The sequence below is a fragment of the Belonocnema kinseyi genome, chromosome 4, assembly GCF_010883055.1.
Source record: "Belonocnema kinseyi isolate 2016_QV_RU_SX_M_011 chromosome 4, B_treatae_v1, whole genome shotgun sequence".
NCBI classification, from domain to species: Eukaryota; Metazoa; Arthropoda; class Insecta; order Hymenoptera; family Cynipidae; genus Belonocnema; species Belonocnema kinseyi.
The window spans coordinates 107,462,872-107,479,461 of NC_046660.1; the positions used below are offsets into that span (position 1 = coordinate 107,462,872).

Below are 16,590 nucleotides of genomic sequence, written 5' to 3' on the forward strand. Positions count from 1 at the left end.
GAGACTCTTCCAGAGTGCGAGGCGGGAATCGAACCCGCAAGCCGAAGGAGTGGGTCCAAAGCCTACGCTTTAGCCCCCACGACCATCGTCCCACTTTATTAATATTACATCTTTCCTACTAAAAACAATGGAAAGACTCGTGGGCAGATATATCCGCGATAAGGTCTTGTCAAGTAGGCCACTTTACAAGCTACAACACGCCTATAGGGCTGTCCACTCCACTGAGACGACCCTAAACACAACATTTAATCTTATCAAAGAACAACTGAAGAAGAAAGGCCTCGCGATTGAAACCTTTATGGACATTGAAGGATGCTGCCTTTAACTACACCTCTGGAGATGTGATCAGGGTGGCTATGACAAGAGGAAGCTAACTACGACTAAGAGTGATACCACTTTATGTGGAATCGTTGATTCAGGATGTCTTCAGGGAGGTGTTTTTTTACCCCTGCTGTGGTACTTGTTAGTGGATGAACTGCTTCATCTGCTCATGAGTCAAGACCACTATTTTATAGGCTATGCGGACGATACACTGGTTATCGTGCGCTGGGAACCACGAGTACATTGGAAGTGTCAGAATAAGAACTGGAAATCAAAGGACGAGCCAGATATCTAGGAGTCATTCTGGATAAGAAGCTGTCATTGAACGTGCACCTGGAAAACAGGTGCAAAAAGCTAGAAACTAGAAGCGACTCTTTGGCTCTGTAGGAGAGCCATAGGGAAAAGCTGGAGCTTGAAACAGCTTGGAGCAGGGTCTGACATCACTGATGCCTCGATGTCGACACCCATGATGGCTCTGGATGCAATAATAGGTTTAGAGCCCCTTCATCTCACCATCAAGGCCGTGGCTGTGAAGGCGGCCTGGAGATTAAATATGGTAAACGATAGCAGTGTCTCGACAATAGTGCAGATACTAATGGACATCGCGAGGAGACCGACACTGAGCATACTCAGGGACAAAATATCCACTTGTCGCTACCTCTTTGACAGGAAGTATCGAGTTAGCCTATACACGAAAAAGGAATGGCTTAACGGTAAAGCAGACTCACCCAGTGATGGAGACAACTGGTTTACAGATGTCTCCAGGAACAAGGAGAACGCAGGAGCCGGTGTATATCGTAGAAGGAATGGAATGGGTTTCACAATTTCGACGGGGTCCTACGTCTCAGTTCTACAATCTGAGATTATGGCCGTGCTCCAGTGCGCCTAAAAGGCAAAGAAGTATAGCAATAATAGAATCATTCGTATCTGCTCAGACAGCAAGGCTGCTATAATGGTCTTGAATGGAACAACGAACACGTGGCTACTAGTTTGGGAGTGCTTTGAGGCAATGAATAAACTAGCGACAGACAACCGAGTCACTCTGCTGTGGGTCCCTGGACACAGCGGGAACAAGGGCAATGAGACATCGGACAGGCTAGCAAAACTGGCAGCAAAAGAAAATTTTATAGGACCTGAGCCAGTTGTAGGCACTGAAGATATTAACAGTTGGCTGAACGAGGAGCATCAGAATGAGTGGGGTTTGGCCTCTGGCTGCAGACAGGTTTTGGGCATTTTGGGCTCAAAGCTAAATTCTCAACGAGCAAACTCATGCTCGGTACCACAGATATAAGATATTACTTGAAGAAAGTCCCCTCTGACGTATGTGTGGAAGAGATAATGAGACTTCTAATCATATCCTTTGTCACAGCCCTGCGATTGCAGGGACACGTGTAATACTCACAGGCAGTTGCTGCATCAACGAGTATGAAATAACAGCCAACAGCGTGGCTGCGGTCCTTTTCCTATGGAGAGGGCTATGGGGCACGCTTAAGGCTTATGACGGGACGCAACGGGATTACCCAAGCTTCAGAGGCTGCTACGGTCTCAACCCAGATTGATATGAAGTTTACAGAAGTGTAAAAATTATTAGAAAAACTGAAAAGTAGTCATTAAAGCACACGCTGCCCGACGTGGTGACTGGAATAATAACACAAATTAAAATTCTAAAAAATTACTGACGACTATTATCAATTTTATTTTACTAGGTTTGTTCTATTAGGCCTTATTAGTACATATTTTAATAGGGTGAAATTTCTGTGGGTAGTTAGTCTCTATTCATATAACTTACTTGTGCAAAGCGAGGTGTATAACTGTATAGTCTGGAAACACAAGAGCCTTTTCACACAACTTGGCGGCACTTTAATTGAAAATGAAGTTGTGGTGCATACAGTATCAATGATTTACGCGTTCGTTAGTGCGAAATTAGTAGGACAATATCACGTTTCATTGAGCAATTATGCCATAGTACAAATAGAAGGTCGTTAATAGTTGAAGTTCGTAAACTGTACAGAATATAGTGACGAATCACGTGGACGTTTAACCCCATTTATCTCTATCAATTGCAGTAAAATCAAGCTCAAAAATATCTATATTATATTTTCTTACCTCACCGAAAGTCATTTCTTCCACAATAATTCATTCAACGTCAACGTTAAATCAATTTCATTAATACTTCATTTTTCTACTAGAAAAATAATTCCATAGTATATTACGGTGATTCTAAAAAAGGATTTTTTAAAGTAAAAAGGCAAGTGATGCCTCAAAATTATTAAAATTAAAAAACTGCAAAAAAATTGAAGAAAGGTCTTTACTTTTAAATAGATGTTTCTATTCGATCAACAAATAAATAAAAAATCACTGCGACCATCATTTAGGTCATCTATTACAGATATAAGGTAAAAATTGAAACGAATTTTTTATTTGATTTTTTGAGATTTACAGGCTCTATCATTATAATTCATATTGTATGAAACCGTTCTCTTAATATCGCCATTATAAATTCAAAAAAATGCTTCTCCTTGCGCCAACTGTTGTTTTTCTTCAAATAAGCTTATCGTATCTAAAAATTTGTAAAGTAAAAACTTTTTTTCACGTTTATGTATCAACTTTTGTTGACATCTTATTATCGTAGATTGAATATTTACGACAATACACCAGAAAAAATATTTGACCCGAGAGTCTAATGATTGTTATGTTTAAGATAAATTACTTAATTTCCTGATTATGAAATACAGTAAATTTCAACCTATTTTAACGGTCGTGAAACGTACAAGACCAATTATTCTAAGGCTGGAGGGGCCCCCACCTCTACCGCGAGTCAGCAAGTTATTTTTATCAAGCAACGTTCATTGACATCCCCACCCTTGTACCAGCGAGGGCGTTTCAAGCAACTTTTTCAGCTGCGCATATGCCGAAAAGCGCGGATTCATTTTGAATAAATAAATACTATCAATAATAATACAGATAAATACATCCGACTCTGAGTGTAGTAACAGCAATGTAGGAATTCCTAGAACAGCTGGCCCACGCAGTTTCTCAGTTGAAGGGGCGAGAGACGGTTAAATGCGAATATTGTCCAAAGCGGAAAGGCTATAGCGCGCGAGTACTCAGTCGAACATATTGCGCAGTATTTTGCATTCCAATTGGATATGGTTCAAAAGGACCCAATTTTGGCAGTTGAAAAGTCACGGGTCATTGGCGCTTTATGCATGCCAGTGTTTTTCCAGCGTTTTTGTTAATGTATGACAATTTGCCAACTAAAAGTCAATATAATAGAACCAAAATACGACTCAAATATTTCGCGGAATAGTGAGTTTTGCAGCATGGAGTCGCGGTCTTGGTTATGCTGGAATAGGTGGAAATGTCAGGAAGGTTAGAATAGTGCTTGACACAGGACTGCAGAAAACTTGTTTGAAGAATATATATTTAAAAGTTAATGTTACGTTTAGAATATTTTCTTGAAAAACTCTACGTTATCTTGACACCATGCTACAATACTTAATCCAAAACAAAGAGGGCTTTTCGGGCCTCTTTTTTAGTTGAACAGTCACTGACTCGGACGTTACCGTACAGCCCACCCAGGGGCCGTGGTGGGATGTGACGGAACTGCATCATCTGTATAATACTCAAAATAACCCAAAGGAATAATTTCAGACATGGAGGGGGGGGGGGGGGGAATTCGCACATATCCGAATTGATAATTTAAATTGCGTAATGTGGTTTTAACCAAAATTTAGAGCCAGTTTAGACTATCTTAAGGTTCTACCTGGTTCTAGATTCTTGTTTAAACCCCCCACAAATAATTGAAACTATCAATTTAGGAATGTCTAAATTTACCTCATATGTCCGAAATTACCCCGTTTAAAGGTACTTAAGGAACTATAACGACTGAAATGACTTCAAATCAAAGGTGCGAACACCAAGAATGTTTTTATTCATTTTGTAACTGGGATATCTTATAAGTATATTTTCCAAAACAAAGCAAAACTCTGGCTTGCGACGTTCACAATAGACTCAATTCTTAATTTAAAAAAGTCGAATGTTATACTCTTTTGCTGAAAATAAATGAAGTTTGAATCAAATAATCTGAGGATAGTCTTTTAAGAATAAAAATCTATCCTAGTTTTACTTAAATAAAGTTCGTCTATTCTAGTTTTCACTCTCGTATTAAGCTGTGAAAACCCAGTTTCTGACTCATTCAAATTGAAGAATCAACATAGGAAAAAAATGAGATTCCAAAATAGTAATACAATATTTCTTGAGCAATTTTTCCACACATTTGTGATTTCAATCATTTTCCTTGTGTATTGTTATTCACAAATTTTAGATGCGATAACCTTGTTTGGAGAAAACCAGCGTTTGGTGGAAAAAATATTTGTAATACATAATAACGGTAATTATACAATACCGGTTCATTGATTGATATGATCACAGAAAAAGCGAAAGATAAAGTTTACGTCGATTCCAGGTGAAAGATTCACCGCAACAAAAATTAACCTTGCCGGATAAACTGTACATTAATCGAAGATAATTTCCGATTTTTAACCTTGCCAGGATAATCTTTCGCCTTATAATCGCTCCCTTTTTATTCGAGCTGTAGCGAGAATCACGACGCTGGCGCTATCTATCGTCGTTTAACTTCATTAAATTGGAGTGAAATGGGGATTCCCATCTGTTAGTTGTTTTTGTGCAATTTATTATAAATAAGTTCTAATTCGTCTACAATAGTGTAATTTGTTTCGAAGGAGATACTAAAGCAGTAAGAACAATTCTTTTTCTTTTTTCTGTTTCTTATTCTGCATGTTTTACCGAAATTTTCTCACTTCAGCGTGACCAAAATTATTCTCCTAACCTGCCCAGGCAGACTAAAGGAATCAAATGAAGCCTCCACAACGTACCCGTAAAGACCCCAATCGGTTCCTTTTTAAAAAAACTAAAAAAAGAACAGCAAGATCAACTTTTAAATGGTTGAAATTCGGATTCTACGTTAAATTTTATATTGGAAACTCACAGAGTAATCGCAATACTTTTTTGCAGCGGTAAAAAGTTTTAAAAAATGTATAAGATATATAACGACTGTTGACTGCTACCCAGGAAAAAAGAACCGATAAAAAGCGAGTCGGTTTGAATTGCGTATCTGTCATTTACAGATTAAAAGAATAAAAATGCAATCGGTTAGCTACATTTTTAATCGGTCACCTGTGCGCGGTGCTTTAAATCTGCCATTCCACATTCGTCAAAATGCTGAGTGAATAGAGTTGAATAAGACTGACTAACCTGAAATAATTCCTATGAGCATTCTACGATTTATTAATGTGCATATGAATGGGTTGAGATTCAATATGAAATAGAGTTCTTAAAAGATCACACCCAGTGGTAAAAGTACAATGCGCACATAGCATTGTTCAATAAGCGTGAATCTGCCAATTGTAGGTTACCTCAGGCTGTGTTCAACTGAGTGGACTATGCAGATTAAAATTTTAAAGAATTAATTGTTTCGAATGAGAAGTATGAGGTAATAAATTTGAATAATAGAATGCTGATTGATCAAAAATTACAGAAATTCAAATGAAATAATATTGTAATATATTATAATGTATGCGACAATTTATTTATAAATTCAATGATTATTTAGTTGTAATTCTCTTTTTAAAGCAGTTTTATTAGATTATTATATATTACTAGATATAATTAAATATTAGATATTACACTAAATTAAGCGCCAGTGACATTCAGCTTATTCAGTGCACATGGTAATGGCTGCAGGGAGTCCACGTGTTAGAAACAAACTCCGAAATTCGCTTATATCCATTTGCATCACAAACATCCGAATGTTTAGACTTTCAATACCCGCATTTTTGGTCAAGGTAATTTCAATAAGATAAAACGTGAGTGTTAGTTTTTGTGAATTTAAGATTTATATATAGTTAATGTGAAATAAATAAATACATTTTTAACATTCTGATGTGGTGTGATGCAAATATGTCAAAAAAATGTTCAGCAAAATCAATTAAAATGCCTAAAAATAAATAGTCTGTAAATAAAAATAGACTGCATGTATGCCAGGATTTTCTTAAAAGTTGCCAATTGAACTATTTTTTAATAAATAATTTTAACTATTTAAATTACATTTGTTTTATTTAAATTGATCATTTTTTATCGGAATTATCGTTCCTCTATTGTTTAATGCTGATTCATAATCACCACTGAATGGGCCCGAGAAAAAAATGACGTGCCCGATTAAAAAAATTGATTTCTTATTCAAAACTCATTCTACCCTATGGGCGACTATCTGGAATTCCAGTGACAGATAAGCAATTCAGAAGACCTCAAAACTCATTCAAATACAAGTGAATGGATTATTGTTTCCCGGGTACTTACAGATGCTGCGTTTGAAGTGTAGCAGTCAAAAGGCGTGATAGGTCTTATATTTTTTTTTAACTTTTTACCGTTACAAAAAAAAACTATTGCGATTATTCCGTGACCTTCTATAGGGAATTTTAATGTAGAATCCACATTTCAAAGATTTAAAAGTTTTTTTTTAGTTTTTTAAAAAGGAACCGAATAGGGACCCAATGAGGTCTTTACGGGTACTTTGTAGAGATTCCATTCAGTTCCTTCGGTCCGCCAGGTTGGTGAAACTTTCGCCGAAATATATTTAATTTTAAACTGTTGCAACTCTTAACTGCAACAAATTTTTACTTTGGTTTTTTCTGTTTTCTTTTAAATCTGGCGTTCTGATTTAGAATTCGAATTCACTCATACTTTGCCGTTTCCCATTCCTGCTAAGTACGCTGTAGCAGACGACAGCTTTTATTCCATCGTAGGACATAATTTCGCCAAATAGCATGTAAACTTTAACAGCGGGAAATTTTACATGCAACAAAATTTAACTTCAGTTTTTTCTGTGATGATTGCAGTAAAATTGTTGGGAATAAATTATAACTTAAATGTATGGTTAAAAAATACCTTCTTTGATGAGAATGTAATAATTTAACCAATGTCAATGTCCGGTGCATATAACATTTTTTGACATATGTATCATTTTTCTACTACATTAGGATCCGAAAGATACTTAATTTGTTATTAAATTTTTTTACTTAATTTATTACCTCTAGGCGTCCGCGTATCAGGTAACGTCAACCAGAGAGGAATCAGAATTGGTGCAACTAGAACGTATGTAAGCCTTTTCTTATTACTCCTAGGCCAGCCCATATCCAGCGCTTCTGGAGGTTCATCCTCCTCTCCCTAGAATTAAAAATAATAGTAAAATATAGCTTTTAAAATGATTCCTGCGAAAATCATTTGGCGATGCCAACCAAACATTTGGATTTTACATAGAATCAGCAAAAATTGTGGTTATCTAAGCAAAACTTCTGTTAAATCGAACAATAAATGTAACACAACAATCACAAAAAATAATTTTTCTCAGTGCAAAATGTAACCATAGGCAAGATACCTTCGGATATTTGTTTGGATTCGTATATCTCCGAGTAATATATCATTACCAAACTTGTAATATGATAAACATAAGATACGCTTTCAAACCATTCTCGAAAAAAAAGGTTTTAAAAAAATCGACGCATGTTATATGGACCGCGATGTGAGGGTTTTTCAATTCTCAGTTAGATCAAGCGATAGCACACTGAGTTTATTGAATAGGGATTGTTTGGCTAAAGGGATTACACTTTTATAGCATGTAATTCTGTTATTGTCAAAGAAAACATTTTAACTTTTCAAATTAGCTTCTTTCTAGAATTTTTTCAACTTTGAGGGTTGTTGTAGGGTGAGTTCCACATAGCTAGAGGGATAAGACTGTTTTTCGATACATGTGACATGCCATTCTGCCATTATCAGCGAAGAACATTTTAAATATCATTCTTTTCTTATAGAATTTGTTAAAACTAGGGGTTGATTTGAGGTAAATTCCATATGCGCTAGTGGAATGAAACTTTTTTGGGTTGCTTTTGGCATAAGATCAAACAATTATCAATAAAAAAATCGAATTTGAAAACAATAAAAATTTATTCAGGTTCTCATAAAGATTGCGAACTGCACAATTATATGTTTTTCCGCATGTAATAAATAGTATTAGTTTTTTGAAATTATTATAACGTAATCAAATATATTCAATTTCACGTAAGAAAAAAGAAAATAATCTGGAAAATAAGTTTCTTATCAGAATAAGGAATTAGCTGGGATGGTTGGATAAGATGCTTTTTACAATAAAATTTAAACTTCATTAAGTAACGAAAGTATGCGATAAAGGATTTGGTTTATCCGACATTAGATACTGGCAGCCAGCATTGACCCAGATTCGTGAGGTATTCGAAATGAAAAGGCCTTTCTGCTCATTTAGAACAAAGACCACTATCCCTCCACGCTTTGCGATGAGAAGCTAATACCACCGAAAGCTTATGCCGAGTACCGATTTCGCAGCCGTGAAAGATTCGTGCGTTATCACCACCACTTCATTCAAACCTCAATATGGACGTTCGAGAAAAAAGAAACGCAATATCGATGAGAAAGGCTTTTTTCTAGAGAGTTCGATACATGCGTACACTTTCTGAGATAAAATTATGTTCTCCCTTGTCAGCCTACATCACAATGGATTCAGTGGCGTAGCTAGCCCTGAGGGCGCCCTGTATCAAAATATTGGGAGGGAGCCCTTTTTAGGAAAATAAAAAGAAAACGTATAATTTTCCATCTGACGATAGCCTAATGGTACTTCACCGAGACCGAATAATATAGAGCGGACTTTTTTTTTATTCGTTCTTTTATACGTTTCTTAAAACTGCTACATTCATTCTTATTTGGGGGCCCCACATCATTGATACGACTGATACTGCAGCAGCTACGCCCCTGAATGGAGTGCACGATAATAACATTGGTTAAGTGCAAACTGATTCAATTTCATATGTCCTCGTATATATCATATATAAAATGCGTTACATAAAATGATTGATTATTCATGCGGACGCCCAAATATTATGTAATCTAAGATTCAGACACATAATCTAACCCTTCTAGTCAAATATGGGCTCACTCGGAAATTACGCTTTTAAGAAATTAAAATACCAAATGAAATTTTTGTAAATAAATTTTGGCCACTTTTAATTTCTTTAATGTCATGATTAATTTTCTTTTGGTGCAACTCTCTTCGATGATTGAGCGGTTGGATGCAATAAGAGCCTGCTTAAATTTCCAAAAGTTGCTTCTTTTTCATTTGTTCTTCATGGGGTTATGTGCAAAAAACAGAAAAACAAATTATTTCTGAAAATATAAGTAGGCTGTTATTGCACCCAAATGCTCAATTTGTTTCCGCCCTTTTTCACCGGATCGTAGTTTCTCTTATAGCTACTTATAATTTCTTTCATAAACGTGAGTGTCACATTTGCGTTCAGTTTATTTTTCATTGCTTTTTAAAAAGATTAATTGTTTCTTACAACTTCTTCATATAATTTTAAACCAGACTCCAAATCAGCTTCTAACTTTTTAATACCTTCTAAAGTTTCTGCTTCTGTAGCCTTATGTTCCGTTTCCTTAATCTACTTAGCAGTTTCATGTAATACTCAAAAAATTAATCGAAACCTCAGAAAAGGAAATTTTCAAATATATGGATTTTACGGAATTTTTAGAAAAATAAGGGGATAAAGGAAATATTGGACTGGTTGTGATCGCAGCGGTTTATAATTCAGGGTAGGGGGGTTCCGGAATGTTTTTAAACCACAATACATTTCAGCACCATCGCTTTTCATTGAGTTCACAACTTGAAGTTTCGATAAAATTTTTATGTTATTAAAAATAAAAATGATGATTTTCTTTTGTACTTTTATATTTATGAATAGTTTTTTAAGATAAGCTTTTGACGCGCAGGGTGGTGGAATGAAAATGTTTAGAAATACGCATGATGTAATGCTTGAGTGTCCAATTAAGGCTTCCATTCATAAAGTTATGAAACCATTTTATTCGCGAGTGAAAAAAAAATCTTAAACGCAATCGCCAAACGTAACTTGAAGTATTTTATGTCTAAAATAAAAATAAAAAATCGAGACCTTAAAAAAAATAAAAGGGTAGTTACTTAATTATTTTAAAATAAATATTTAGTAGATTTCGTTTCTCATTAAAATCTGAAAATACAGAATTTATACAAGTCTGTGAGCTAATAATAATAGTATGGCTTAAAAGGATTTTTCATCACTGAGAATTACTTTTTGTCAATAAGATTGGTTTTTCTTTTATTGTCAATAAGGCATCATTGCATTCGTTATTCGGCTTACAGAATAGTTGTTACGAAGGCACACTTCCGAGTTTCACTAAGCCAAGCGCTCCTTAACATCGTAATCGAGAAGATTTCCTTCTTTTTATTACTTAATGATTTAAATATGAAATAAAAAAATTAAACAAGTTGATCTTAATTAACAAAAGGACTGTGATATTTTGGAGAGTATCACTGTTTACGATAAGTTACGTTTCTGTATTTGAAAAAGTTATTCTTTTCCTAGTCAAATTTGAATACAATTAAACTCGCAGCATGTGAAGAATTTAATATAAAGATTAATACAATTTTATTGAAAAATTCGGACATTTTAAATAATTTAAATTGTTCTAAGAGAAATTTGGATTTGAAATAAATTGTAGACAGTCAGGTGAGAGTAAGAGTAGCTCATGTAAAGTATAACATTGTCAGTTGAAGATTTCATACAGAATATTAATTAACGAAACAAAGTATAGTTTAGATTTTTTTAACAAACGTCTCCAGAAGACCTTCGTCCCATGCTTTCTGATTGCAGCTAGTCGGGATCGATACATTAACGCCTGCGCCATGATTATAAATTTTGGCGCGATATTATTAATTTTCTTTAAAGAAATGGTAAACTTTTTAAATCTTTTTCATTCTATTTTCCAGATTTTGAAATAATATTACTTACCTTATACAATGCGGGAACGAAAACGGAATTCTCAAAGATTATTATACCGTATTGTTTTTCTTATATTAATTGTAGTAAACAACGATATTTCGTATATTTAAACATTCAGTGGAGAGTAAAAAATATCTACTGTTCATTTTTCATATAAGTGAATTTATATATTAAAATTTGATTTTGTTTCATTAACTCGGGTAAATAACTTTTACATTATAATTTGAAATCGTCCAAATTGTTATGACCTAAATTTAGCATTTCAAATCGAAGTAATAATTTAATTGTAATTTAATTTTTAATGCTTCAAACTTGAAATACTTTATTTTTTCGTCACAAAAACTGCTTTTTATTCTCAGTTGAGAAAATTGTAACGTTTCCAGTATAGAAGGCTTTTAACATGAAATTGTTTGAATTAAACATATTTATTCGCTTAAATTTTGAACAAATTTAAGAATTACCGAAACGTAAAATTTGTAGTTGTTAAAGTTTGAATTCTTTAGGCATGCAATTTTTTTGATGTCAAAGTTTAAAGATTAATCAACATTAAATTCTAAGCGCTTACAATTTGAGACTCTCAAAAATATTTTGATTAACATGCCCATTACCTTGACTGAAACTGTTCAATGTATAATTTTAATGTATCTACAGTTCTTTAATTTTGAAAGTTTGATGTATGTAAACATTACAATTTTCAGAATTTTAGAACATTTCTTAATTTTTAAGTTTGAGGGCACATTTAAATTAACTTTTTAACTCCTCTATGTATTTAAAATTAAGTCTAAGGGCTCAAGCTAAAAAATTTTAATTCTGAACGCTCTAAAATTGAAATTGCTGAAAAATAAAAATAGTTTAAAGCCCAAATCGTTGAACCTTGAACGCCTTGTGAAACACAAAATAAATCAAATTTTATAGGGTTTTCAATTTAAAGTTTTTCCATTCTTAGCGTTAAAACCAAAAATTGTTTAAATTTGTCAAAATCTCGGGTTTGAAGTCTTTGTATGCTAAGTATTAATTTAAAGTGTTTTAAATGACATCAGTGTTTTCAACTGATTAAATAATAATCAATCTTTAATATTCGATTTTGTAAAAGCTTCTAAAAAAGAGATATTTTTTCTGAAGATTTTCCAATTAAATGAAAATTGGTCATTATTAAATAGGAGAAAAAGGTCAGTTGGCGCAACACTATTTACAAAAAACTATAATAGTTAGACTAGCAAAAATAGTTCTATCATCTGAATTCTTGCATAATATGTAATTGATAAAAAATCAGAATCAGTAGATTTAAAAAATATTTCTATTAAAAGTTAATTTTTGTTTTTACTTTCAATAATCTAAAACTTTTATAAGATTTGACCTTTAAGCTTATTATTAAGAAAAAGATTTCCGTCCAATAAATTAGCCTTTTATACGAAACGTATTTAATTGATGAATAATCTGTAGGCGGGTGTTTTGGAGCATATGTTAAATTGCATGCGATTTTGTAAAAAATACTATAGTTTCGTAACGCTGCAATTACCACATAGTCCTATTAACGACGGTACTCTGCAATAATGTAGTGCAACTTGCTATAGCGTGAAAAAAATGTTTGCCCTGTAATATTGTACACAAATAAGTAGTAATTCCAGCTTCACTTGAAGCTGGCGCTACTACACTAAACAACAATAACTATTAATCACGCATCTAATTATCATTATTTGTAGAATTTTTGTGCTAATTGGGCGCTATCGATTTGTTCCGTGAACCAAATTGCAACATTTTTCATATTGTTGAAAAAGTGTAGAAGTGCCAGCTTAGAGTGAAGCGGTCAGCGGGTGGGGCCCACTCACACGGCGGAGCTGAACCAAGTTGCATTGCCGACTGATTACGTTAGTCTATAGTCTATAGACCCACGTACACGTTAAGACCACAAATAAATTCAGAAGTTAATTAGAAAAAATCGAAGAACATACTAATTTTCACTAAGAATGGTTTTTAATTATAAACAATCAATTGAAATAACACACTCGTCCTACAAGACAGCTTTGACGCATGACGCTGATCAATCTTTCTAGCAACAGCTCAGGTGGAGAGCTTTGAAAAGCTTTAAAAAATACGTCAAAGTTCACACTTTACTGTTTCAGTATACAAGTTTTGCTTGCTTTATATGCCTGCACTGTCCATAACCTTTCTACTTTCGCCTGGCTAATACGACTGGATATCTCTTTATCTCTCCATCTATTTTGCACCTCTAAGATACTTCCCTTCTTTTAAATACAAGAATTTTTGTTTTGTTTACGTCAATCTTAAAACTTATTCCCTTCATGTTAATATCCAGTCTGTTCAATACTCTGCAAATCTCCATCCACGCACCTTCACTGTCTCTTATTCATATAATAATATAATATATAATGTTTTATATATAATATATAACATATAATATATAATACCTTCTTCGTGTAAAAAAGCCTTTCTTAGACATTTGTCCATGCATGTATAATGTACTGTACATATATTGAATGGCTAAGTAGACATAACGCAGTCTTGTCTAACACCCTGCTTAATATGAAAATTAATATGAAACCGTTACCTTTAAAGACGCTTTACTACCATCATATGAGAGCGTCCGCATAAAAAGGGCCCTTATTTTCGGTAAGGAGTTGCATGTAGGGGAACATAGCCAGATAAACATTTTTGAATTTGGGAATTCAAAAAATCTTTTATCGAGCAAAACTTTTCAAAAACAAAAACTTTTCACTTTTAAAATATTTTCAATGATCTCTCTCAAGCTACATATTTGATACGCAAAAGATCTCAGATCTCCCTGACATAATTCCACATCGTGCTTCATAGATCCTTTCTTCTGTTATTTCTATGACCTTAACAATGTGTATTTTCATCAATATTTTTCCTGCAATGCTTAGTAAGCTGATAGCACACAGTTCTTACAGTCCAATCATTAGGAACTTCCAAGTTTTTAGCACATATATTCATAAACTCGCTTGTCTAAACAACCACAAATAAACCACATGTAGCATCTCAGTGATAATACTATTTACACCATCATCTTTAACATTCTGAACATGCTTAATTACGAACCTCACGTGAATGGCACTAATTCTTATTCATAGTTGTTAGTTAATTCATGTTCCATAAATTAACCTCAATACAATTTCTTAAAATATAAGCACAGTTTACTACGTTGTCAATCGTTATTTGCTGCATTATATCATAATTTCAATAGAAAAACGATAGTTTAAGCTATAATAATACATACACATTGCAGATTATAATAAATATCGATTACTTTATTAACTTTTGTATGAAAACAAATTTATTTTATTGGAATTAAATGTTATCATTGAATCTGTAAATTTCCGAATTAAAATCTTAAATTCAAATTTTAAATATTGATAAATTGTATCCGAAAAGTATTTAATAAGTTTTGTTTACAATAACCGAAATAACATTATATCAAATTTTTTGCGTTATAAAATGTATAATTTACCATTTAATCCCATTTTTAGTGAAAATTATTGTTTTCAGATTTCTTCTAACCACTTTTTTGTATCAAACGTAAACATCTACTTTATTCAAAAAGGGCGCTAAGGATTTTTTGGTTTTTTGTCTCAATTAAAATACCTGTGGGATTATGAACTACTATGAACGGTCGCAAAACACTATATGCAATGACCTTGCAATTAAAGTTTGTTCAGCGCCACCGTGCTGAGTAACCGACCACTCTTGCGTGTGCGCTTATCGGATGGCAACTCTTCCATGTGAAACATCAAATAACTATACAAATTCAAAAAATTTGGATGCAATAAAGGTTAATCGAAAATTTGCTATAAATTAGCAATGACTGACAATTTTGTTTTTGTTTTTTGATGTTAGAGTCTTGAAGCTTCACTTAAACCTGCACAGCAGGTTTTCGGCTTATTTTAAGTTGTCGCAAAAAGAAGCATAGGCAGTCTGCAATTAAGAATTACATCTGAACAATAAATCAAGGGAATTAGATTCCTTAAATTCAGGTCGGGTCTACCTGAAATTCAGGTAGGCAGGACCTGAAATTCAGGTAGGTTCGCTCTTCAATGAAGAATATATGTATACTGAAACCTAATGTAACCTTAAGTTAATACTCTATCCTAACTGAAATTAAGGGTAATATTATAAATAAAAACCAGAAATTTCTCACGTCTAATCGACACTTCTCAGCTGTTTTTATATAGTTATTCGTTTTAGAAAATATGTAAGTTGGCTTCTAACTTGCAAGAAAATACAGGAAAAGCAGGAGAAATGAAAAAAACAGTATTAAGGATGCAGGTGCGGTTCAAAATCTTTGAAAAATTGTGTTACGTGATGTATTGAAAGGACCCTTACGTTGCGTAGTAAACAGTTTCGTAATAATTTAATTATTTTCATGGGTTTAATAATCCAGAAAACGGCTGACAACTGGAACTGATTTTGCCGCAGCACTTTTTTAAATTCGTAAAACTAAAAATTCTTGAATTATGGAAACATAGTATCATAGCCGACACGGACCAACGCGACATGAAGTATTGGAGTTGGCTGCGACTAGGATAAATGGCCACGAGCTGTATAGTAGCGTAAGCGTTCTGTAAGGTCATTCCAGGTAGTAAGAACCTGAAATTCGGGAAGGTATATTCCTTTATTATAAGTAACAAAAGTCTTCAGGTTATTTTAGGTTACCTTCAATTTACCTTCAGAACTAAATATTAAAATTTAGGAGCATACTTTATTTTATTCCAGTAAAAATGCTGATTTGTTATTTAAGATAAGTTAGTGCTTTATTAAAGATAGTTTGCACACTTAAATTCAGTTATTTCCTCAATTCTATTCAAATCTGAAATTAAGTCGAATATAACTTTAGGTATTCATTTTTACTGTGTGGAATTACTAAAAAAATTTTGCAATTTTGGACATGGCACAAATCGAAAGCACTAAATTTGCATTAATATAATGTTTTAAGGACAATTAGATGCATTTAATAATGCCCTTTTTTACTGTGGTAGTTCTAGCCTTACTGTAAGTTGGAACTATTATAATTATTTAATAGTAATAATAGATGTTGCAATTATGGACATTGCACAAATCGGCAGAACGAAATTAGTACTAAATTCCTATGTTTAGGATAATTTGATGCGTTTAATAGCGTTCATTTTTATTGATGTGATAGTGTACATAAAGCTGACACTGTTACAAGTTTGTAACAGTAAACAAACTGTTGCAATTTTCGACCTTGCACAATTTGACAGCACTTAAGTGAAATGCCAGCTTTTGGACATGCATATATAAATGTACATTTGATAAAACTTCAATGTGTGCTCTGTATAACACTAGATAACAA

General features: G+C 33.5%; 1 protein-coding gene across 5 annotated transcripts in view; it reads right to left on the reverse strand.

Moving 5' to 3' along the window:
- The window catches only part of LOC117171303 (sodium/potassium/calcium exchanger Nckx30C), a 207,802-nt gene that overhangs the window by 24,472 nt on the left and 166,740 nt on the right, over positions 1 to 16,590 (reverse strand). For all 5 annotated transcript variants that reach the window (XM_033358472.1, XM_033358470.1, XM_033358469.1 and 2 more), the window contains one exon: positions 7,434 to 7,569. In XM_033358472.1, the coding sequence (XP_033214363.1) occupies positions 7,434 to 7,569 (136 nt within the window). The remainder of the gene's footprint in view (positions 1 to 7,433; positions 7,570 to 16,590) is intronic.